Source organism: Pyricularia oryzae, chromosome 1 (assembly GCF_000002495.2).
Source record: "Pyricularia oryzae 70-15 chromosome 1, whole genome shotgun sequence".
NCBI classification, from domain to species: Eukaryota; Fungi; Ascomycota; class Sordariomycetes; order Magnaporthales; family Pyriculariaceae; genus Pyricularia; species Pyricularia oryzae.
This window is the reverse complement of record NC_017844.1, coordinates 1827524-1851288: the sequence shown is the minus strand read 5'-3', so window position 1 is coordinate 1851288 and position 23765 is coordinate 1827524. Positions and strand designations below refer to the sequence as shown.

Sequence of the window (23765 nt, the reverse complement as noted above, 5' to 3'; positions counted from 1 at the left end):
CTTTAGCGACTCCACTATGGCAAAGTTTAGTGATGGACGGACCCCGAACTGTGCTATCTAGAGCGCTGACGTTGGTCCATTTTTAGAATCTAGCGCCCCCAGCCCTCGAACGAAGGAGCTCACCGACCGACCTCGAATTCATCCCGACGATGCAGCGCAACGTCCCCTTGAACTGCTTGCTCCCTGCCTCTGTAACTAACGTAAAGGTACTCTACCTAGGTACCTACCTAGCCTCCGAATCATCACCTTAGTCTCGTCAGGCTTGCTACTCAGGTACACTTTTTTCTCCATACATATGCCTCTTTCACCGCTCAACCATCAAAACTTAATGTTCAACTTCTTCGGTATCCCAACACGATGCAGTTGCTTTACAGTACCTAGAATAAGACAACACACGAGGTCGGGTCGGTGAAGGCCAAGGCTGTCTAGATTCCAAGCTATTGCCACCGGCAAATAGCGGCAAAAAGAAAAAAGAGCGCCCCCCCTCACCCTCCAGTTCCCCAACCACCCTGAGCACACTCTACACACCTACCAAGACTTCCCAACACCCACATTTGCAGATCTCTGGACCTCTTGTGCTCCAATCCGGACGCTAATCAGTCTAGAAGGCGCCGTCCCTGTGCGCCATTTCTTTGCCTCCCCCCAGAGCGCCAATGTTTCCTTCCGGAGGAATGGGCCCCCTATAACCCCTCCTTTCCAATCGGCGTTCCCATTCGCTGGCATGGCTGGGAACACTCCAACTTGTTGGCCTACTATCTGTCGGGCCTAAGGTCGGCCAAGGCGGTGATCTCCAGGGTCCTTGCCGTTTTCTGACTTTATTTATTTTTTTAGTCTCTTTTTGGATTTTTTTTCCCTTACCACGGTCCAGTAGGTGGGGAGTGAAGAGAACAGAACAGACAATGCCTTGCATGCTAGGCTTCGGGGAGCTGAATAAGTGTTTAGCTCCCCTTGGATACCGTTTATACTCTCGCGACCAGCCTTTGTCTGTGTCATGTCTGACTCTTGCTTCGTTACTGTCTGATCACTAAGGCAGGAGTTCTGACTTTCTGCCCCTTCTTTTTCTACCTCCCTGGTGTATAGTGATTTCGCCGTCTTTCACCTCTGGGTCAAGGCGAGACGAGGCTGGTGTCAAATCTACTGGTAGCCCTCTTTTTGAACGGCACTACTTGCCGAGCTGGCGACTCGAGTCCGACAGCGGTTAAACACTACCCCTACCTTCGCGATCGTTGTCTCAAGTCCATTTCGAATCCTATGTCGTCCAAACCACCTCTTTCTACCTATCGTATCTATCTATAGCTAGGTAGAGACAAGCAAAATTTTCTTTTCAGGGAAGAAATTCAACTTTGAAAAGACAGAGAACAAGAGAGACACAATGGATTCGGCTACTTCTATGCCCGCAGGCGCCAGCGCGTCCCAATCAACACCAAACACAGCACACCCAGTTACTCCCGATACTGCTGCCAGCAACAGGACGCTCCTGCTGCCGGCAATGGATTTCATAAGGACACAGTCACGGGAGCTGAGGTCATCGCTACGTCTACAACGGGATATATTCGTCGACGGCTGGACCGGTCGATTCGACGATATGTCGGAGCAGATCGCCGAGGACAAGAGACAGGCCCGGGCACATGTCTGCCGGGCCAGATACGCCGTTCGAGAGCGGTTGGAAAACGTTAAAGAAAGGAGGGCTCGAGAGAAGGCTGGTGCCCCAAAGAGCTTCCCGCAGCTCTCTCTTTTACCTGCAGAGATTCGTTTGCAGATCTGGGAAGAGGCCATCCCGGGGTCGCGGGCCGTGGTCCTGTGCTCTCCATACTCAGCCACGGATACTCTGCTTGCAGAGCTGAGGCTTATTGTACCGCAAGTAAGAAGACGAGGGGCTCCTCATGGCACGAACACCGACGGCGGTAGTGTTGTTGTCATAAATGCAGATGACAGCAACGAGGCTGAAACGGATGATACCACCGCTACTATACCCATAACCGCCACTCCCACCCCGACAAACAAGACTACCACCACTACCACCAGCAAGCTCCTCAAGACAAAACCCAAAATCAGAGGCTGGACAAGCTCCACGTCACCACCAGCAATGCTCCACGCCTGCCACGAATCCCGAACCGTAGCTCTCAAGCGGTATGAGCTCGTTCTCGGCTGCGAGGACGGCCAGGCCCGCATCTACGCCGACCTGAGCCGGGATGTCATCTGCCTGTCGGGCAGAGTGGTCTCGCCGCGCTGCGCCGCGCTCTGGCGCCAGACGATTGGCCTCGACCGCATCCGCCACCTCGCCGTCGCCGGCTGCCCATGGGCGCTGTGGAGCAGCACGAACGGCGTAACCGACGGCCTCGCGCAGAGCCTCCCGCCCGCAGACCTGTTGCGCTCCAGCTTCGCCGCCCTCGAGGACGTCGCCGTCGTCCGATCCGTGCGCTGGCAATACGGCCGCCTGCCCGGCGGCGCTATGAGGGACTTCGACCGCTGGGCGAGGGAGGAGGAGGCTGCCGAGGGTTTGGAGAGATTACATACCAAGTGGCGGGACGGGGTCATGGCTATAAGAAGTGGAGATCACAAGTCGACAGAGGATGAGGATCAGCAACAGCAGACTGACGGTCAAGCAAATGGTGATCTATGATGGATTTTGCATGTTGGGCGTTTATATGGTTGGGAAACAAACAAAAGGCGTACCGGGTTGGCTTAACGGTTGGAAATCTTTTGACGAATTAGATCGTGTTGTTTTGCTCGAATGTTGCGAGAGGGCAATGATTCAGATCCCATATGGGATGGTTCCATCACTTTTCATCCTTAATTCATTTGATAGCGTGCTGGATATATAAAAAACAAAGTCTAATATGACAAAGGCTAAATGATTTCTAAAGTAAAACCATCGTCCAGACATAAGGATAGAAACAGTGGATGTGGAAAATAAAACACTACAAACACGATACATCTCTGCAAATGCGGTTTCTGGCTGTTCGCATGCTAATATTAATCAACGCCAACGTCCGAATCACCCCTCGCCCTGCCGGCCGGGACTGGTGATCGCGGGCTTATGGTGCCACTGCCCCTGAGCAGGCCGCTCGCGCCTCCGCGGCCCCAGTCCTTGTCCGGCCGCAGGCCAGGCGATCTCCTGTCCGTTACCCTGTCCTTGGCAGTGCCCGCCGGGGCGGCAAAGTCCTCATCAAGAACGGCAGCATCGTCGTCGTCGTCGTAATCGTCTTCATCATCATCGAAGAGGTCGTCCCGCCCCTTGGGGCCGAGGCGCCGCATGGAGACAGACGCCGGCGGGGGTTGCGACGGTGCCGCATCAACGTAGAGGCTTGGATCCCTGCCGAGAACCCGGTCTGCCTTGGAAGGGATGCGCGCCCCGGCGATCGGGCTCTTGTTGTAGTGCCTGCCGGCCCCGCCAGCGGCTGGGGAAGTTATATTGTGGAACTCGTCGTGCGTCTGCTGCTGGCCGTTCTGCGCGTACACCGGGGCCGCTTGTGACGTTTGGCTCCACGGCGGTGGCGCGGCCGCGGCATGGTCGTGTACATCTTCGGGCATGCCCCAGCCGGCGGCACGCTCCCTGGCTCGCTGCTGCTCCCGCTCGAGGGCGAGCTTGTCCCGCGCTTCGATCCACTTGGGGCTAGGCTCCCAGGACCAGCCGTCGCCGGTGGTGGTGCAGATGGGGAGAGGCCAGAGCCAGGGGTTATGGCCAAACAGGTGGAGGTAGTTTCGTCGGACGCCGAGGTCGAAGACGTTGGGCAGCTTGGCGCTATCCTGCTCGTCCAGGTACTCATCGTAGCGCTTGCGGGCCTGGTACCGTTCGAGCTCGTCGTACGTCAGGCGGCGACCCATCTGACCCTCTGGGCCGGGCAACTCGCTGTACAGAGCGCCGTTGCCGTCGCGCTGAGGAACGGCTGAGGCCAACTGGCCGCCGCCGCTGGCGTAATCCTCGCCCTCTTCAGGCCGCGTTATGCCCGGTGCGATGTTCTCGTGCATCTCGAGGATCTGCTGGCCATAGGCCGGCAGGGGGATGCCGTGGCCGCTGTGCTGGGCGTCGTATGCGTTCCGGAGAGACTTGCGCAGCGGAGACAGGTAACGCGTCTTCTCGAGGCACTCGATAGTGGTCTGGCCGCGGCCAACCAACACGAGGTGCCATATGGTAAAGGCGCCGACCACGAGGCCAATGATGCCCGAGATGACGCAGAGCATAATGTAATTTATCGGCATCATGTCCTGAACATAAGTGGTGTCCAACATGATCTCGTTGTAGGTCCACATGCCCGAGATGGCGAAGGCGTACCAGCAGAAAAGTGTCGTATAGATGAGGAAAAGGATGAAAGCTTTGTGGTTTCGTAGGCCAACGCAAGTGGCTAGCCACGGACAGTGGTGGTCCATCTTGAGCACGCAGCGACGACATGTTGAGCAGTGGTGCGATCGGTCTGGCTTGCGGGCCTGACACTTTTTACAGAAGCGAAGCTCGCCGTTGGATTTGACCGTGAAGGACGTCGCCGACGGAGCGCGGGATGTGGGAAGTGCACTGTAGCCATTATTGTCGGTCGTGCTACCCGGCGGGGTGAAGACGGCGGTGGTATATGACCAGTTGAGAAGGAGATAGAGAATGACGCCGAAGAGGGAGGAGGTGGTGCCTAGATGTGTCGAGGACGCCCTTGTCAATACTGCACTGGGAGGAGAAGCCATAAGGGTCAATAGACTTACCTATCCAGCTAGAAGATGTCTTGGATGATCCTATGTTGACAATCACCCAGACTCCCCATGTTGTGAGGCCGTACACAAAAGCTAAAGGAGAAAGGCCGAGGCAGGTGCAGCAGCAGCGCTCGATTCTCCGAGCCAGGCGGGACATGGCGTTCGTCGGAGGCTCACACGACGAGGACGCTACATCCATTTAGAAATCATGCGAGAAAAGAATTACGGATGTCACCTCATCAGAGCGGTGGATATCAGGGATCGACAGCGGCCTGGGTCCCGCGAAATCTTTGTTGCGGATTACAGGGTATAGGAGATTTTTTTTCCCTCCTTGTTTTGTTGTTGTATGAGCACGTAATAGGAAAAGGCCAGCCCCTTTCTTTGCTTCTTTTCTTTTTCTGGGTTCGGATGAGCTTCGATTGAATGAAAGTGAAATGAAGTCGAACCCACCCGTATGCAAGGAAAGGATGGAGGGAAGGGCTGAGGGAAGCTAACGGCGCGTTATGTGTCTCCAGCTCCACAGTTCCCCTGGTTTTGGTTCAAGGCCCCACTTAACCAGTCTACACGTACTTCGTACGTACACTCTGCAGCAGTACTGTTGGCGATTTTGCCTTAATATCCCCCTGGCTTACATGTCAAGCCTGTGTAGCAAGTCTGGGAAGGATAAACCAGATTTATCTCGCTGTCGTTTACTATGATAGAATCATGCTGATAAATATTAAAGTACAGTATAATAAAACAACACGTAGGTAAGTTGAAGGAAGTTGAGTAATATGAATATGTTTTCGGGTTTGCCATCGTTTCGCCTTCTTCGCCGTTCAGTTCTGGACCCCAAAAGTTCATCATGGCCGTTGAGCAAGTCTGATACCAATCTTTCAGACTCGCCCTTAGTTCTTCGTCTCCCCGACACCCGCCTTCCCTGTCTCTTCGGCTGCTTTCCGTAGCGCTGCCAGCCTAAGCTGGTTGCGTTTCCCCAGGATTCGAATGGTGTTTTCGCGCTCTATCTGTGTCATGTTGGGCCAGTTGGCCACTCGCGACATGGTTCCATCTTGGTTTACGACTATTGGTCCCAGATGGTCGAATGACACTGAGCCGCCCTGGACATTGAGCTGCTTTACCCCGTCATCCGCACCGGTGGATTGATCAGACGTTGGTGGCAGTGGAAGGGGTTTATGTTGCTCTGCCCCAGCGCCCTGTTCAGGAGCAGGACTTGGATTGGTAGTGTTCTTGATGTCTGCCATGTTGTGTTGGAGGCGGCTTTGCTGCACGTCGAAACGTTTTGCTGTGGTGATGCGCCGGATTGAAACTGATGTTGCGCAACTGATGAATTGAAAAGATCTTAACATTGCACCCGAATAAAGAAGAACGCCCTCCGACAAATATTCAGAATTTTTGAAGCCCGACTGCTGGCTTATTGGAGAGATTTTAAAGTGCTTTGTCTGTTTGTCTGAGGCTTTGGATTTCGAGGTGGAGCCTGAAAGGCTCAACCGACCAACCCCATCCAGGCAGGAAAAAAGTTCCATCATTTTCTACATGCACAGCCAAACTTCTGGTAACTTCCACCTCTTCGACGGTGTCTATACGCCCAGAAGTCGTTCATGCCAAAGCTGTAATCGTAATGGCGAATCTCCCCCAAAAAGAGAAGATTCTGTCAAACAAAAGGATGTTTTTGGATAAGTGGAAGATGAGATAAACCCCATCAATGTCACAACCCGATTCTATCTACCCTGCATCGGCGAGTAGGGGAAATCAATGATGCTGTCCCTTGATGTATGTAACACATACTGAGAATCTTTGACGCATCACGCAAAACAATTAATTTTTACAAAATTGCAGCCTCATTTAGTCTTTTTATTATTCGGTGACCAGCAACTAAACAAGCTCTGAAGCTGAACTGCCCGGTTTGTCACTCACAGCGTTTGCTCTTTGCTGGCCAGAGGACGCAGACGCAGATGACAGAACCCTTCGGCCTGGTCCATGTTTCCCGTGCATATCATGCAAATATTCTGAGTGCCACGTATACATGTACTGTGGCTTGTCACCCCAAGAAAATTCTGCCCTTCGTGGCTTAACAGCTGTTGCCTTTCAACGGTTGATCATATGCTTACATACTGTACAATGGCGGAACCCCGAATCCGTAGGTATCACTCGTTACTAAGGGGTGATAACATCGACGTTCAGCTCCTCCATCAGCAGTCCACTGAGTGTGGACCCGTCCCTCAGATAGACCCAGTCACCCAAGCCGGTGCCCTCCTTCTGGTTCTGTCCATCGCCGATGATGACATAGTCGTACCTCTTGGGGCCGGAAACGGGTGATGACAGCCAAATTTGTTTGTTGGGCGGCTGTTTGTTGATCACATAGGTTCCCAGCGGCGGGAATGCCAGCGTCAGGACGCCGGACTTGGATCAAAAGTCAGCAAGACGCCAAGTCACGACTGAGAAAGTGCTTAGTTAGATTCACTACTTACCGAGTACTCAACGTCGACGTCAGGGCGCTGCTCTGCCACGTCCTCGAGCTTGCTCAAGACATTGTCGAGATACTCATCCGCAATATCGTGATACTCCGATTCCTCAAGCGGAGCCGGTGTTTTGGGGACATAGGCTGATTCGACTGGCTCTGTTGGCTCAGGGGTTTCCGACTCTGGCTGAATACCCTTCATCCGGCTGGCTGTGGAGGTGGCAACCGATCTGGACAGCTTGGCCGGACCAGCGTTGACCTTGCTCAGGGCAGGGACTGCAGTAGACAGAAGTGGTGCCCGCTGGGCGACTGCAACATTCTGAAGCACGCCACGGCGGGCAACCCGCATGAGATTGATTGCGGAACGACTCATTTTTTGTTGATCTTTGATGCTTTTGATAGAGACCGAACTGGTTGACCACCGTTTGCTGTGAACGTTGGATGATGGAGTATCTACCTGTTCAGTAGGAATACGATTGCGCGACCAGATGAGAACCAGTTCTCCGTAAGTAAAACACTAACTAGATTTACGATTCAGTGAAGGTGGTTGGCGTTCAAGAAAGCTGGGCCAGGGATTTTTCAGTTGAGACGAAGGAGCTTCGAAGTTCTCTTAAATTCCTTTGTTGTTAGCTCACCCCTGGAGCTTTATGAGTTCCAATTGACGTCGCGCCAAGCCCGGGATTGAGCTGGGGTCGTTGGTATGCCCCACTTGTACCGCAGCCGCTGCGGTGCTGTTTGTTACCCCACAACTCATGATCGCAAATGTCCACCAACCGATAACGCGGCCTCTTACTCTTTCGTCTGAAGGTATTTCAACTTGTACCAACCTCATTCAGAACTCGAAGGGCCGACGAGCTGGCAGGCGCCTATTATGATCAACGCGTTCTTGGTCTTTAACGGCCAAGGCCAGCCTCGGCTGACCAAATTCTATACTCAGCTAGTGAGACAACTCGATCAAGGGCAGAGCAAGCTTCGTTCCCGCTCTTAGTGAGTACTTATGACGTGACAGACGCTAAGATGGAACATTGCGTATGCTATAGGAGACGAACATGCAGCAGCGGCTCATATCCGAAATCTTTACGCTCGTGTCCAACCGGCCCACAGGGTCGTGCAACTTCCTCCCGCTCCCTCCGCTCCTCGCCGCCTCGGGCACCTCGCACACCGACTCGACCGAGCAGAACGACGTGCCGTCTCTCGTGACGTACAGAAACTATGCAACACTCTACTTCATCGTCATTTCGACCGCCACCGAGTCTCCCCTCGCGCTCATCGACCTGATCCAGGTCTACGTCGAGGCGCTGGACAAGCTCTTTGAGAACGTGTGCGAGCTGGACCTGATCTTCAACTTTGAGACTCTGCACTCGACCCTGAGCGAGATGATTGTTGGTGGTGTCGTCGTTGAGACGAACCTGGATAGGATCGTCGCCGGTGTGCGTGCGCAGGGTACTGTTGCCAAGAGGCAGACAAATGACGGGAGAGGCGGCGGCGGCGGTATAGGATCTGGTTTGGGTATAGGGGTTTGGCATGGAAGGTGACCAAGAAGCTGGCGAGGGCATCCCGTACCGGATATGTCAAGTCGTGGTTCTGGCAAGATTCGCCGCTTTTACTGCGAAGCCGTGGAGGACGTCTCCATCTTAAGGGTATCGAGGCTGGTCCTTCGGCCTGCAGAGGCCACAGATGCCAACTACAGGACTGAGATAAAGTGTTCTGTCACCGCGACCTGGAACAGGATTTGTATACGCGAAGAGCTGGCCCGGTCCTGATAGAAAGCTACAGGTGCACAACAGGAGCGGGTCCGATGGTGGAAAAGAAAGCAGTACACCTGGGCTTATGCTGAATGCTAATGGCTACATTATATTGTACAAGTGGAGGCAAAGGGAGGTGTGGCAAGAAAATTACTGGGGATTCTTGTTGAAATCCGGGCGCGCTGTTGTGCTTTGCATGGGCGTTTTGGTCCCCATGTCAAGAGTGTATCCGAACTGCGCCCAGAAGCCCTTTTTGATCTGAAAAAGCGTGATATCTAGTTAGAGACGTTCAGTCTAGATGTAATGGAGCAGGTCGGTATAGACCGGCTGTACGTACCCCAAAGAAAGGATTGTGTCTCTCGTCTTCCCATTTCATGAAGAGTATGGCGTATGCCAGAATGGCTATAACCCGTGGACAAAGTCAGCATTTCCCTGTAGGCTCCGCAGTTTTGTTTGAAGATAAAGAAATCGGAATTGAGAGTTTCCACAAGACGTACACGTGACGGAGAGAAGCTGCGCGAGCTTGACAAATCGGTCCCAACGCGGTCGTTCCGAGAGCATAGCAACTCTCCTCTTGTACTTCTTTTCATACTTGAGCTGGGCTTGGGGCGTCAGCTTGGAGTAGTCTGGCGGCCAAACCTTCTTGGCTGGGTATCGACTTATGTAGAGCTTGCCACTGCTCTTCGCGCCCGAGGCAGATGTTTCTGCTGCCGTGGCAAGCCTCCGCGCCAGGGTGGCCGAGAACATGGTGCCAAGAGATCTCGGCTTCGCTCAATCGACTGTTTGGGTATGAAAGTTTGCAGGCGGATTTTATTTTGATTTTAATTTTCGTCTCCTATCGCATGACGATGGCGTTGCATGCAGTTCCTTTTGGTAAATGTGAATTGCTACGGGACTTCACGTGCCTTTTCGTTACGCATGATCAATGGCTGGCTGTAATTGGTGGCCGAATTGAACTCGGTCCCCACCCGGTACTGGGTACCAGGTAGTCGTCATGGCGCCCTCTTTCACATCGATTCATTCAGTACTACCGCTTGTACCGGCACTTATTGCAGAAGGCCTCCTTCAAGAGCAGCTCAACGCGTGAGGGAACGGATGTTACTATACTCAGCCCTGCAACCATTTCTGTTCCTTTTCATGTCAGGTAGATAGTCAACTGCATTGCGCAGGACTTTTGTACGGTTGAGGTCAGCGAATAAAAGCTTATGTAGTAAGCTTATGTGAGAAATATCAAATACCACCGGAGCTACCAGGTGGCTATCAGTTTTGACTATGTTCTCGTCTTGCGAACTTACAAAATTCAACACCACTACATATTCAAAATGGGTGTCGAGGAAAACATACAAGCAGGCTCACAGTGCCAATAGATCAGGGATCTGCGTTTTCTTGGGTTCCTGAGATATATGCTAGTCCAAAAAAGGCTTAGCCTCTTCAGGATCCCTGTCCACCAGCAGCACCCCGCGGTTTGACTGGTTTGCCCCTCCATAGAATGTTTTCGCGATGACGGACGGCTCCGTGAGTCAAGTCTAAGTGAAGTTTTCTAGGTGGTAGTTTCGAATTTTTATAGCATCAGACTGTCAAACAGTCAATCAGTTCGTCGGTCATTTGATCCACGCGAAATAACTTGAGCACTTGACCACTCGGATTGACGAACTATAACATTACAACGCCATGGCGGCGGCGGCAACTCCCATTCCCACCATGGATGGGCTTCAAATCTCCAAAACAAAGGAGTTGAAAGGAGTACGGTTTATGAGCCAATGCTGATATTAAAGTAACAAGAATTAACTGACAGATCTTTCACACAGACCGAAAAGCGTACTGCCCTGGTCGCCATCGAGAAGAAGTACCAGCAAAAGTGGGAGGAAGATGGCGTCTTCAACTTCAATGCGCCGTCTCTGGACGAATATCCTTTGGACTCGATATCTCCCGAAGAGCTTCGTACCAAGTTCCCCAAGTTCTTCGGAACGATTGCCTACCCCTACATGAACGGTGTTCTTCACATTGGACACTACTTCACAATGAGCAAAGTCGAATTCCAGATGGGCTTCTCCCGAATGCAGGGAAAGAGGACGTTCTGGCCTCAGGGTTATCACTGCACCGGTCTGCCTATCAAGGCCTGTGCCGACAAACTTGCAGAGGAGGTCAAGAAGTTCGGCAAGGAGTTCGATGGCTACAATGAGGAGTCTGAAGAGCCCGAGGCCGCGCCGGCGCCCAAGCCAACTGCTGGCCAGAGGGAAGATCTGACAAAGTTCACAGCCACCAAGGGCAAGGCTAATGCCAAGACCGTCAAGAAGAAGTACCAGTTCCAGATCATGGAGTCTATTGGTATTCCAAGGCAGGAGATTCATCGGTTCGCGGATAGCCAGTACTGGCTCGACTACTTCCCACCCCTGTGCCACGAGCACCTCAAGGCTACAGGTGCCAGAATCGACTGGAGGAGGCAATTTGTCACCACCGACGCCAACCCCTACTACGACAGCTTTGTGAGGTGGACCATGAACCGCCTACGGGAGATGAACAAGGTCAAGTTCGGCAAGCGTTACACAATCTACTCGGCCAAGGACGGACAACCATGTATGGACCACGACAGAGGTGAGGGTGAGGGTGTCGGCCCACAGGAGTACACTGCCCTCAAGCTCAAGGTTGTGGAATGGGCACCCAAGGCTGCAGCAGCCCTGGAGGGCAAGGTCCCGAGCGACGTGAGCGTCTTCCTCGTACCCGCGACCCTGAGGCCAGAGACCATGTACGGCCAGACCTGCTGCTTTGTCGGTCCTAAGCTCAAGTACGGCCTTTTCAAGGCATCGGAGAAGGAATACTTTGTTATCACAGAGAGGTCTGCCAAGAACATGGCTTTCCAGGGGCTGCTGGAGAAGGACATGGCTATTCCCGAGAAGCTTGCCGACCTTGTTGGCGCTGACATCGTGGGAACCAGGGTCAATGCACCCCTCTCAGTTCACAAAGAGGTCCGCATTCTGCCCATGGAGACTGTCAAGGAGACAAAGGGCACCGGTGTGGTAACTTCAGTACCCAGCGACTCACCTGACGACTACGCAACCGTCATGGATCTGGCCAAGAAGGCAGACTACTATGGCATTACTAAGGAGTGGGCCGAACTGGAGATTGTCCCTATCATCGACACCCCGTCCTATGGTGATCTTTGCGCAAAGTTCCTGGTCGAGAAGCTCAAGATCGCGTCGCCAAAGGACGTCAAGCAGCTGACAGAGGCCAAGGAGCTGGCGTACAAAGAGGGTTACTACCAAGGTACAATGAAGATTGGCAAGTATGCGGGCGAGAAGGTTGAGGCTGCCAAGCCAAAGGTTAGGCAAGACCTCATCAACGAAAGTCTTGCTTTTGCATACGCAGAGCCTGAGAACAAGGTTGTATCGCGTTCGGGAGATGAGTGCATCGTAGCCCTGTTGGATCAGTGGTACCTTGACTATGGCGAGGAGAAGTGGCGCGATCAGGCTCTTGAGTTTGTCGAAAACGCCGACGGAAACGGTTTGGAGACTTACACAACCGAGACCAAGCACGCTTTCAAGGGTATGCTTAACTGGCTAAACCAATGGGCCTGCGCGAGGACCTACGGTCTGGGTTCCAAGCTTCCCTGGGATCCCAAATTCCTGGTTGAGTCCCTCAGTGATTCCACCGTGTACATGGCCTACTACACACAAGTGCCATTCCTGCACAAGGACAACTTTGGCCGTGTGAGGGGCTCGGCAGACATAGGACCGGAGCAAATGCTCGATGAGGTATGGGACTACATCTTCTGTCGCACCGAGATGACCGATAAGCTTGTCGAAGACTCCAAGATCCCCAAGACGACTCTGGAGGCGATGCGGAGAGAATTCCAGTACTCTTACCCCCTAGATCTCCGTGTCTCTGGAAAGGTAAGATACATCTTATTTCTGTGCGGCCAAGCCAAATTTAGCGATTGCTAACACTACTGTCAAACTTTAGGATCTCATTGGCAACCATCTCACATTTGCCATATACTGCCACATCGCTCTCTTCCCACGGGAGTACTGGCCCAAGTCTTTCCGCGTCAACGGTCACCTAATGATGAACGGCGAGAAGATGAGCAAGTCTACTGGAAACTTTATGACTTTGGACGAGGCCACACGCAAGTACGGTGCAGATGCGTTGAGGATGGCAATTGCCGACGCCGGTGACGGTGTCAACGATGCCAACTTTGACGAGGACGTCGCGGACAACACCATTCTTCGCCTGTTCACGACAAGGGAGTGGATCGAGGATGCTGTGAAGAACATTGGCGAGCTACGGACTGGCGAGCTCAACGATTTCCAGGATGCTCTTTTCACCAACGAGCTCAACATGCTTGTGCGTGAATCAGAGCGTCACTACAAGGACACCGCCTACAAGTTGGCTCTGCAGTCAGCCTGGTACAACTTCTCGAGTGCGATCAGCTTTTACCGCGAGTCGTGCGCGGCTGCTGGCCTCAAGCTGCACCGTGACGTGGTTCTGCGATACGTTGAGATGCAGGCGCTTGTGCTTCTGCCTGTCGCACCTCACTGGGCCGAGTACATCTGGCTCGAGGTGCTGGGCAAGAAGGAGACTATTCAGCACGCTCGCTGGCCCGAGGTCCCCGCCGTTGATGCCTCCCTTGCGGCGGCTCGTGAGTACGTCAAGGGTACTGCTTCCAACGTCAACTCGGCCGAGTCCGCACAGCTCAAGAAGAAGGCCAAGGGCAAGGAGGTTTCTTTCGACCCCAAGCGGCCCAAGAAGCTCACCATTTTCACAGCCGAGGCTTTCCCCGCATGGCAGCAAAAGTACATTGACCTGGTCAGGGAGAACTGGGATGCAGAGAAGAATGCCATCAAGGACGACAAGGAGCTCTCTGCTCGTATCGGCAAGATGGGTGAAATGAAGAAGGCCATGCCGTTTGTGCACAACCTCAAGAAGAGACTGCAAAGCGGAGAGGACTCCAGCACGGTCCTGGAGCGCAAGCTCGCGTTTGACGAGCAAAAGACTCTTTTGGCAATGGTGGCCGGTCTCAAGCGATCGGCTGGCTGCGTAGCTGTGGATGTCGTTGCCGTCGCTGAGGGCAGCAAAAAGGGTAAGCTGTTGACCGATGGTGGGAAGGAGGTTGATGTTACAGCGCAAGCCGCAGACGGTGCTGTGCCTGGCCAGCCGACGTTCTACTTTGAGAACGTTGAGGGTTGATGATGTCGTAGCATCGTGTCACAAAATATAAAAAAGGGAATCAAATTATGTCACACTTGTCACTGGTGTATCTCAATGCTGTATGGTGAAGCACTTGGTCGTTTTGAATGAGATTTCTGGGGCACGCCCATCCGTAATTGCCTCCGGAAGATGCGGATCGAAAGTCAGCTGCATGTCGCAAGAAATGTCAAGTTATGGTATCAAAGGGGGACTGTAGGTCGATTGTCGCCTCGCGCTGAAAGATAAAAGCTTGGTATCGCCAGTCGAGGCACAGCTCTTGTTGAGAGATCCCGGGACGTCAGTCGTAATCCCCTTCCCTCTCCGTAGGACAGGGCAGTACAGGCCGCACCTTTAGGTAGCTCACGGAGGAAAGCCTTACAAAAGGAATCTCCAAAAGCATTTATAGTCCATTATGATCACCTTTTTATATTTGGTAGACACCTCCAGTGCTGAGTACAGAGTTGCAAGCAGATATAATTTTGGCACGCCGACACCTAAGCTTTAGGAAGGGGGGATTGTAGAGGCGTCCGGACCAGGAATGGAGAAAACGAGGGGTATATGGTACGTAACTCTCACAGCTGTTATGTTTGTGTAGATCGATAACAAGTCCTCTCCCTTGACTGCTGCGTTTGAAGCAGCGCGTGATTGCAGCTCCTGAACATGGCATTCGGGTTTTGGAGCGAATTGTCGCCTGTTGACCCGGGTTTGTGGGACGGTTAGGGAATGTTTGATGGTACCTATGAAGTCGACTTCGTCCAGTGCATTGTAAATCACAGAGCCACTCGGATGAGATTGGTGTTAGGTCAGTCGACAGCACAAGTAACTGCCGGCTGCCTTGCTAAGCCTTAACTGGTTCGGACATATCGAGAGGCGGCAGGCATACAGTCGGTGTATTTTCTATGGTCAGTTCTTGGTCAAAAGCCTGGAGGACAAGGCGTGAGGTTGCCCTTCCCCTTTTTGACACTATTCATTCAACCTTGGAGAAACGTAGGACGCAGAAAATACGATATCTTGGTTGAAAATGCTGTGCGCCACTGCCAGTATACCTCTCTAGATATGCTTGGCCGAATCAAAGCGAGTGACTTGGATTTCTTTTGACCCTGTATGGAATGAGGCTGGGAGCCTACCAAACCCACCTTTCCCCTCCTCCCATATTTTCTGAGGCTTCGAAATGAAGCCGACCCGTGGACATGGCAGGTATCAAATGAAGAAAGACTTGATGGGTGGTTTTCCTATTCCGTGTTTGCTCTTTTGGTAGTCTAAGCCCATATGCTGTGCTTGTACGCCCGTCTTGACTGCCCCTATTCAGTGTCTCCATTTGAGCATTGACTGTACGACTCCCGCCGATGACGAGCAGTTTTACGTGAAACACCGATTTCTGCGGACCAAAGACGCGAGCGTGACACTGAGCTTTCCATCATGGGTACTTATGAGCTCAAAGAACTGTCTCTTTTCGTCTCCGGTCGAAGATGCCTTCTCCTCGGATCTCCTCATTACTTTGCTTGTCGCGTTGCTAACCACATTCGATTTGGTTTTTTAACAAGAGAAAAAGAGAAGAAGAAAAGAAAAGCAACGAAAGACATAGCCCGGTAGCAGGAAAGACCGGAATCAGAAAACACAAGATGCTTCCACTCATTCTCCTCACCTCTCTCCTCACTACGGCCGTTGCCGCTAATGATCATCCAGCTGGCCACGCCGACGGAGCCAAGCTGGCCGCAGCAACCTCCTCCCTGTGGACGACCATCTACTTGACCGACGGCGTCACGGCGACCATGGTCTTGCCAATTCCTGCCTCCACTGCTGCTGGTAAGTCCTTCCTTTGTATATTAGCCTCCTGATTCCATTGCCTCTACTCTTAGTCAAGAGCTTGACCTGTAGGATGGGAGCTGACCAGAAAATCCGCACAGCAACCCTACCAGTCTCGGCGCCGCCGCCGCCCCCACCACCACCACCAGCGGTCACCCCTCCCATCGTGAGCCCTCCGCCCCTGGCCAGCCCTACCCTGGCGAAGCCGACCATCGTCACCGCAGTGCCACCCACGGTCGTCACTGCGGCTGCTGGGCAGGTGGTCTGCGACGGGTCGGTGATGGGCATGGTTGTTGCCTGTGGGTTGGGCTTGCTGGCCCTGTGAGCTTCTTTCTTAGGATACAATCACTTCAGGTAGTATGGTGTGGGACCTGGTTAGGCGAGGGAGAAAAAAAAAGACAATGAGAGCACTCAATTATGGCTGCTGGTAGACTTTTTTTTATACACGTAGCCGAGTAAAATCTAGGGGCTGGTTTGATAAGATTAGTGCTGTGCTATGATGCTACTTCCGAGAATAAAGCTCTGCAAGAGCAAACTTGGACAAGACTCAGCAGTCAAGTTGGTATATTCTTCTCAGAAAATGCAGCACACAGCATAAGATGCCTTCGTAACGCTCTGAACCCTATCTTTCCACTACTGGGTCACCGCCCCCCCCCCCCCCCCCGCCCCAGTCCTCGGTCTGTTGCTTCAAGGACGCAACGGCGCAGACAAACGTTAGAGCTTCTCCTCGCCCTTTTAGCCCCCCCTGAAAGATCCACCCTGGAATGCACAAATATTGCCCATTTCAACCTTTGAGTCGAAAGCGTACAGCATTCTTGTGACGGTGCGCATGTCCAGGCGATCCTATCCGAGACTCTACCCCTTGGTGCTGGCCCTTCGACACGATCGTTGCGAGAGACTCGGTGATTTTACAATCGATCGCGATCCATCTTTAAGCATCGGTTTTCCACATGCTGAAGGTGGACATGCGAGAGCCAACCAGGCCCGCAAGTACATGAGTCTCTCAAGAAGCAGCATGGGCTCGAGGCGTCAGGCACTGCCTCAAAGACTTGTGTGCGCCCCGCTGTCTCGAACGTGTTTTCCCCCCACTCCAAGCAACGTGAAATACCTATCCGCTCACGACTTGGTAACTTCACGCAGCGACGGCAACCTGAGCGGGCGTCCCCTCCTTCTCCTTTTCGGGCTCCGGGTCAAGATCCGTCTTGTGCAGGTTCTCGACCTCGTAGATGACGCGGATCATGAGGCTGCAGCTTGGGCAGACGGCGATGTCGGTCTCGCTGTCCTGCAGGTCAGCCAGAGCGATCTCGAAGCGATCGCCGCAGGGGCACGGGTAGTGGTAGATCTGGAGCGTCTCGTCGTACGTCATGTCCTCGATCTCGACCTCGTCGTAGACGGAGATTTCTTCCTCGTCGGCCATTTTTGAAACTTTATTTTTCTTCCTTTTTGTTACCTGTTATTGGCAAGTAGTCTTCCTTATCTGGTCTTTCTTTGCGACAAAAAGTGAGTGTTTCCTCTGTGTTTTTTGTTGATGTTTTTAACTCGTACTGTTTGTGGGAAATATGGTTTGTCGCGACGACAAAATATTTTTGGCGGGGAAGTGACTGGGATGCAAAAAAAAGTACGTTTGCACAGCGGGGCTAGGCAAGTGGCAATGCACCTCATCCAGGGATCCAACCGCGGGAATCAGACGGGGTCCTACCCAGTTGCCAGTAAGCATCCTATGCTTCAAGCCAATGATGAATTCATTATATATATCATGAAGGGCCTTGAACAGTTCCAAAATGAACGAATGTCATGGAATCACTGCCAAGTTTATAGAGAAGTATGGCTTTTCGCGTGTAGCTACAACTGCATCGGAACGTCTGCTGCCAAAGGTCCTTAACCATCTCTCGCCAGGGAGGTAGGTACCTAGGTATGTAATGCAACAGGGCAACGCCAAACCAGGCCTTTAAGGTACGTGCAGGGACAGGGACCCCAGTTACTTCTTGTACCTGGCTCCTACGAAGTACTATTGATGGTCGGAGATTGGGGTCGGAGCCGAAGCGCGTCCAACCTGAATTATTTTCAATTTAACTCATACATAGGTACCTAGGTACTAGTTCTAGTGCAATTACACGCAACTAGGTACCTACTACATATATGTAGTTAGCAACCTGGAGACCACAGCGCTGCAATTTTTCATTCACAAGCCAAAACTCGCTCTCCGCCCTCTACAGTACTACATTTTGGCTCTTGAAGAATCATCACTCGGTCGCGGGCGCCTCCTGAGAATGGAGATCACGAGGCCTACACGCCGTCAGGCGCCCGACCTGGATGTCTCCAAGAAATTGACCCGCCGGGCATGCGTCAGCAAGAGCAGCTCGCAAAGAGCCCCTTCTTCCACCACAGCGATAGACGCAAAATCAATAAAATCACCAGCTCCACCGCCGGGCCCAGCAGCAGCGACGACGACAAACCTAACCACCACCACAACCACCAAGAGCCAAGCACCACTCTTCCCGACCCACAACGACATGCAACCGCAGCTAGACCTCATCGCCGCCTCGTCTCGCACCGCGTTCGAGAAAAAGGTGTGGTCGCTGCTCTGCCAGATCCCAAGCGGCAGCGTTTCGACATACGGCATCATGTCAGCGCACCTGGGCTCGTCGCCGCGCGCCGTCGGCAACGCTCTCCGCCGCAACCCTTTCGCTCCCGAGGTGCCCTGCCACCGCGTCGTCGCCACGGGAGGCGCCCTGGGCGGGTTCAAGGGCAAGTGGCCGCGCGACGGAGAGGGCATCACGCTGGACGAGAAGAGGCTTCTGCTGAGGCGCGAAGGGGTCAGGTTCGACGACGCCGGGGCAAGGATCTTGGGAACGCCGTTTTCGGGGTTTCGGTAGCTTTAAACTTTTCTTCTCCTTATGTATGCACATGCTACGATGTTTTTTCGAAAGCAAGGGGCTTAGTTATAGTGCAAAGGAGTATACCTAAAATATCAGTTGAGTAGATCATCTCTCCCAGGACTTTATTCCTCTGTTGACTTGTGGCCAAATTTGTAATGAATTGTTCCTCGACAATTTGTCAATGCAACAACTTGATTTCAAATCCCTCAAAGAAAAGGTAAGTACAAGTACGTGACCTTCCGACTAGGTCTAGATAGTTCTAGTTCCTCATTATGCCTTCTTTTTTTTTCTTTAGACCCCACATGCAGTACATCGACTCGCCCAATACGGAATAATGTTAATGTATAAGTCAAGAGGGTTAGGGGTTAAACAAATCTGGTCTCGTATCGTAAGCTGCGAGAACGTCAGGCTCTTTTGAAATCTGAATATAGAGTAGTATGGTGAACATCGCGCGGCGTTATCGCAAACATCAGTTCGTTTCGGGATGTTCATTGGTTAATGACAAGCTCGCCAAGGTTCGGGCATGCCTACAAGCCCAGAAATCACCATGTCCCATAGGCACGAAGCGCATTTATACATTCATTCATTTTCTCCCAAGACTGACATAATCACATCGCATAAGGCATCAAAAAAGATTGCATCATCATAAAAGTAGAGCGGCATCCATGCCCAAACTTCACCTCCCATCACACATCCGTACTTGCCTCATCCCTCCCAGTAAAGACCTTGAATAGCCTCCGACTGAGGGCCTGCCCGATAGTCCGATCAGAAAAGGCGCCGTCCTTGTTGGTACTCTTGCGGCACCCCTCGAGCATTAGCGGCCCTCGAGATTCGAAGCCACCAACGAGCTGAGAAACGGTGGGATATTCAGCAGCGATACCGTACGCGATGGCGGGCGTCACGCGCGTCATCTGCTGCAGCATTCGCACATAAGCATCCCCCGCGTCGTCACCCGTGCGCACTTGGCCGGTGTCCATGCAAAAGGCCGCACGGTCATTGGTCGCGTCCCGGCTGCGACGGTACGGGATCGTCGATATGTGCTGCGTGAAAACGGATATCCACTGGAAATGTAAGCAATGGTGTCAGTTTGGACTCTGCTGAGACGGCTAGGGTATATAGCGAAAGGGTTCCAGTAAAAGAAATACCTGGGCAGTCTCCAGCTCAGTGTCAACGTGATGAATGAGGGCGCCATGTATGACTGGAAGCCGCATCAATGCATCCTCTATAATGCCCTCCTCCACGTATACTGAGGTCTTCTTTTGTTTAGCCGGTTTCCTCCGCCGTTGCGATCCCTGGGAGCCTTCGGCCGAGGCAGACTGTGCAGGGGCCTGGGCTGCAAGACTGCGGACGCCAGCAGCGAACTGTCGGTTTTGAATCGTGCGGTTGCTCCTCATCCACTTCGTCATGCCCTCAACCAGGTATATAAGCTTCGAGCCTGGAAAGTGAGTCTGCATTCGGCCGACATGATCTTCAAGAGTTGGGGTTGCTATGTACTCATTATCGACATCTTCATCTGGGTCAGGGGCCTGGCCACCGGCATCACCTCGCGCGAGCTCCACGAACTCGGCGGCAGGCATCAGCACCATGACATGCTCTTCCTTTTCTAGACGCAGGGGAACAGGTTCCCACCGCTCCGCCTCATCGTTATACACAGCCGTAACCTTCCTGCGCCACCGGACGACGTTACCGACGGGGCTGCTGCAAGTTAAGGTATTGACCTGGAGATCCTTAAGCAGGGTCTCTACCTGTAGTTTAATCCTAGGGTTCAAGCCACTGGGAAGATCAACGATCATCTCGGGCGTGGATTGTTTCTTATCCGTCCGGATCTTGTTGACCTCTGCGAGCGCCTTTGCGCGCTCCTTCTCGAGTTTCTTTCCTATTCTTGCCTGCTCCACCTCTAACCTCTTCCGCTCCGACTCTGCCTTGCGTGCAGCGGCTTTTTCTTGCTTTTCGAGTGTCTTTTCAGCTGCAGTAGCCCCGCGGCCAACAGTGACAGAGTTCGCAGCCGTGTTACGGCCTGACTTTGACCTGGCTGCAGCAGGTCTTTTCCGGGGCGGTGGCGATTTTGAAGTTTGTCTCACAAGTGCGCGACCATCTTTGCTCAAAGAAGGATACCTGGCATCAAGGCCTGCTTTCACCTTGGCCGCAATGTCTGTTACATCGGGCAAGGAATCATCAGACCTCAGGGAGGCGAAACTATCGCCGTCCGAGTCCAAGAGACTGATCACTTCAGATTGTGCCTTGTCTAGCTTACGGGTAGCCGGAAGGGGTACCGGTGAGCTAAGAAGGCTTTCTCTATGCCCGAGGGAGACTTCGGGCATGGAGCTAGATATAGGATCCCATGCTGTCGGTTGCTTTGGGGCTGCTCTAGCTGGTGGGTATTTCAAGGACTGGAGCGGGCTGCTACTTGCGAACGGATCCTCGAAACTTGAGGGATGTGGTGCTGCACTCTCTTTAGAATGGGCTCCTGAGGGTTTGATATTCTCCTTCCTGTAGACTACCTGCGGAGAACTGACGAACGGATCGTCGACGTCCGGCTGAACAGTGGCGCGGCCTTTGCCCTTATTTCGAACAGGGACTGGATCGGGAGAGCTTGTGAACTCAATGGGATCAAGTGCAGTTGCCCTTTTCTGCCGTGACGTGTGTTCCTGATTGGCTCCTGTTCCTGTAGTAACCGTGACAGAGGTTGACGACCTCGCAAGAACTTCACTGCTGCCGGCGACACGTACTCTCTTGACAGAGTGGTCTTCGGTTCCGGCATCGTATGACAGATCGATCGTGGTGTCAAAGTCATCCGAGTAGATTAAGAGTTCTTGACTTCTCTTCAGTACATCACTGGAGCGCTTCGTTGCCACAATCGATAATGATGGGTCAGAGGAGGGCTGTGCGGGGTGAGACTCTGAACCGGTCAACCGGCTGGCCAGTGTTGATTGATCACATTTGTTTTGTGCTTGATTTTTCAAGGCCTTGGGTGATGATGATGGTTCCGAGCTCGACAGCAAGTCTATTACCTCTGCAGGCATAATGGTGTCCTATCAGAGTGTGATAGGTAGCAGCTTTGCTGAAGATGAAGCATTGATTGAGGTAGGGTTGGTATGCAATTTGTTTGCCTCGGCGAGCGAGTGCGCAAAGCCCCAAAACCAACAGCGAAGCGCAAAGAGAGCAATTGACCAAAATGAAGGAAATAAGTTATTCAAGATGCTTGTGTTACGACAAGGTTGTCATCTTGAGTCTAACCCCCCCAGCTACCTACCTAGGTACCTTTGAAAAGAGTCTGGGATTGGGACGTGGCGCGACGGAGTGTCACGACTTGAGCGCGTTGGTCGCGTGACTTAGTCCGACGATGGTCAGGTGACCATCGTCAGTTCCTTCTTTTTTTCCCCTCCAGTACTGTTCGCTGCAAAACTCAGCAGTAGTTAATTAGGCACCCTCCATAACTGCAATTTCTCCTGTTTTCTTTCTTCAATGCTAAGACACGGGGGAAACCAGAGGTTACATGTGCACATTCCGACATGGTTACGGGGGATTTCGCTACCGAGCTTCCTTTCGTTGCAGATCTGTAAACCATTGCCGAACCTTCTGCTTGGAAGCTCCAGAATTGACTAGAAGACTTGGCCACGCGCCTGCATCAAGGATACGGGCTTGAGGGGCCATAGTTATGGTCGGAACATAGACTACGGGAGTATCACAGGAAGAGCCCAGGTGGCGTTAGTTGCCACATTGCCTCAGCCCGTCACTCTGCTTTTTCTAGCTCGTTGCAGTGCTTTGACCTTTTGTGTCGATAACCGTGACGGCAGAAGTTCTGGCCAGTGATTCGGCCTTGAATTTGCAAGCTCAACCCCTGAAGAACATTGAGTGGCTTTATTCCTTTCCCCTAGTTCAAAGTGCTGCTTAGGTACATTCGTCTCATGTCTATATCTTGTTGTTTGAACCAAGAGGGTCGATCACTTGATAAGATGCTCAATACCACCCTTCGTACCATAGGATGCATGCCACTACCGTAATGTATTAAACTTCGAATCGACCATCTTCATAGTTGTCGCCCTCAAACAGGATGAAGGTGGGGGGGGGGGGGGGGTGAAGGCTATAAAGAGTTCAAACTTCGAGAGTATCGTCTCATGAAAAGTGTACAAACAACTGGCCAGTGAGCTTTTGTATATGGCCTAATTGGAAGGGATGCTACCCTGGATGGTGATGAATTGTGATTTATTACTTGGCATGTGCTACCACAAATGCTCATCACCTGGTCAGAGCGAGTAAAGGACCAAAACGGTTCTTTTTGCGAGTATAGAGAGGACCAACCCAATCATCCCCTCCACCACAATATCCCTACCACGTAAACATGCGCCTGTATTGAAATCATTTAACCTGCCTTACTGCCCTACCCCGCCTGCCATCTCAATGATAATCAGAGGGTGTTTGGGGGATCGAAGGGGTTCACTTTTTCGACTTGAGAGATGAGCGGAACGACATCCGTACCCCGCGCAAATGATGGAACGAAATGGGATGAACGGTAAAGGCATGTAACTCTAAGTATGCTTGCTGTGCGGAGATGATTTTTTTTTAAGCGGTCAAAAATTGTCAACGCTTTCTTCAGTGCAGATCAACGGGTCAAAGTTCTGGTGAGCCCGTGGTCAAAGCGAATTTTTACCATGCACAGGCCAAGGGATATGTGGGATAAACAAAAAGAGAAGAAGCACACGATGGGTTGTTTGCATTTTGTAATGACATGGCACGCTGATTGATTACAAGCGTCAAAGCGTACTACGCAAGGCGACAAACAAAAAAGAGGGCGTCTGGTGTAGGTATATGACGCACACCAACGTTCACGTGCAGGCAGATTGATTGGGTAGGAGAGCCATATATTGTTATAGGTGGTGCTATTTAGCCTAACGAGCATAATAACGCTTTTATGGTATTCCTAGCGCTAATTAAATTCCTATCGTTATATAATACCAAAATTTTACTAATTATTTAATGCAATACACCCCCCAATTAAACCCCAATATTGCA

The 23765-nt window shown here is 52.3% G+C and overlaps 11 protein-coding genes across 11 annotated transcripts; 5 read left to right on the top strand and 6 right to left on the bottom strand.

Annotated features, from left to right (window-relative positions):
• The first annotated feature begins 278 nt into the window (after nt 1–278).
• On the top strand, nt 279–2885 carry MGG_02438 (uncharacterized protein). Its single transcript, XM_003709177.1, has one exon. It carries the CDS (start codon nt 1373–1375, stop codon nt 2621–2623), a length of 1251 nt encoding a protein of 416 aa, XP_003709225.1. The 5' UTR covers nt 279–1372; the 3' UTR covers nt 2624–2885.
• On the bottom strand, nt 2723–5154 carry MGG_02437 (palmitoyltransferase PFA3). The gene is made up of 2 exons (XM_003709176.1): nt 4693–5154; nt 2723–4622 (listed from the first exon to the last, which is right to left on the bottom strand). Exons 1-2 carry the CDS (start codon nt 4877–4879, stop codon nt 2977–2979), a joined length of 1833 nt encoding a protein of 610 aa, XP_003709224.1. The 5' UTR covers nt 4880–5154; the 3' UTR covers nt 2723–2976.
• A 4-nt stretch (nt 5155–5158) lies between these two features.
• MGG_02436 (uncharacterized protein) lies at nt 5159–6121 on the bottom strand. The gene has a single exon (XM_003709175.1). The coding sequence runs from the start codon at nt 6024–6026 to the stop codon at nt 5568–5570; it is 459 nt and encodes a 152-aa protein (XP_003709223.1). The 5' UTR covers nt 6027–6121; the 3' UTR covers nt 5159–5567.
• A 389-nt stretch (nt 6122–6510) lies between these two features.
• MGG_02435 (mitochondrial iron uptake protein) lies at nt 6511–7769 on the bottom strand. Its single transcript, XM_003709174.1, has 2 exons — nt 7149–7769; nt 6511–7080 (listed from the first exon to the last, which is right to left on the bottom strand). Exons 1-2 carry the CDS (start codon nt 7509–7511, stop codon nt 6835–6837), a joined length of 609 nt encoding a protein of 202 aa, XP_003709222.1. The 5' UTR covers nt 7512–7769; the 3' UTR covers nt 6511–6834.
• Nucleotides 7770–7895: 126 nt separating this feature from the next.
• On the top strand, nt 7896–9253 carry MGG_02434 (AP-3 complex subunit sigma). The gene is made up of 2 exons (XM_003709173.1): nt 7896–8078; nt 8179–9253. The coding sequence occupies exons 1-2, from the start codon at nt 8010–8012 to the stop codon at nt 8671–8673; spliced, it is 564 nt and encodes a 187-aa protein (XP_003709221.1). The 5' UTR covers nt 7896–8009; the 3' UTR covers nt 8674–9253.
• Nucleotides 8818–9773, bottom strand: MGG_02433 (uncharacterized protein). The gene is made up of 3 exons (XM_003709172.1): nt 9381–9773; nt 9221–9285; nt 8818–9141 (listed from the first exon to the last, which is right to left on the bottom strand). Exons 1-3 carry the CDS (start codon nt 9628–9630, stop codon nt 9034–9036), a joined length of 423 nt encoding a protein of 140 aa, XP_003709220.1. The 5' UTR covers nt 9631–9773; the 3' UTR covers nt 8818–9033.
• A 599-nt stretch (nt 9774–10372) lies between these two features.
• Nucleotides 10373–14174, top strand: MGG_02432 (leucyl-tRNA synthetase). The gene is made up of 3 exons (XM_003709171.1): nt 10373–10626; nt 10692–12773; nt 12844–14174. Exons 1-3 carry the CDS (start codon nt 10555–10557, stop codon nt 14065–14067), a joined length of 3378 nt encoding a protein of 1125 aa, XP_003709219.1. The 5' UTR covers nt 10373–10554; the 3' UTR covers nt 14068–14174.
• A 1515-nt stretch (nt 14175–15689) lies between these two features.
• Nucleotides 15690–16198, top strand: MGG_02431 (uncharacterized protein; the record flags this gene model as incomplete). The annotated part of the gene is made up of 2 exons (XM_003709170.1): nt 15690–15873; nt 15975–16198. 2 exons carry the CDS (start codon nt 15690–15692, stop codon nt 16196–16198), a joined length of 408 nt encoding a protein of 135 aa, XP_003709218.1.
• Nucleotides 16199–16519: 321 nt separating this feature from the next.
• Nucleotides 16520–17455, bottom strand: MGG_02430 (diphthamide biosynthesis protein 3). The gene has a single exon (XM_003709169.1). The coding sequence runs from the start codon at nt 17288–17290 to the stop codon at nt 17006–17008; it is 285 nt and encodes a 94-aa protein (XP_003709217.1). The 5' UTR covers nt 17291–17455; the 3' UTR covers nt 16520–17005.
• A 931-nt stretch (nt 17456–18386) lies between these two features.
• Nucleotides 18387–19087, top strand: MGG_02429 (RING-2 protein; the record flags this gene model as incomplete). Its single annotated transcript, XM_003709168.1, has 2 exons — nt 18387–18745; nt 19048–19087. 2 exons carry the CDS (start codon nt 18387–18389, stop codon nt 19085–19087), a joined length of 399 nt encoding a protein of 132 aa, XP_003709216.1.
• Nucleotides 19088–19318: 231 nt separating this feature from the next.
• Nucleotides 19319–22004, bottom strand: MGG_02428 (uncharacterized protein). Its single transcript, XM_003709167.1, has 2 exons — nt 19898–22004; nt 19319–19813 (listed from the first exon to the last, which is right to left on the bottom strand). Exons 1-2 carry the CDS (start codon nt 21773–21775, stop codon nt 19439–19441), a joined length of 2253 nt encoding a protein of 750 aa, XP_003709215.1. The 5' UTR covers nt 21776–22004; the 3' UTR covers nt 19319–19438.
• Nucleotides 22005–23765: the final 1761 nt, after the last annotated feature.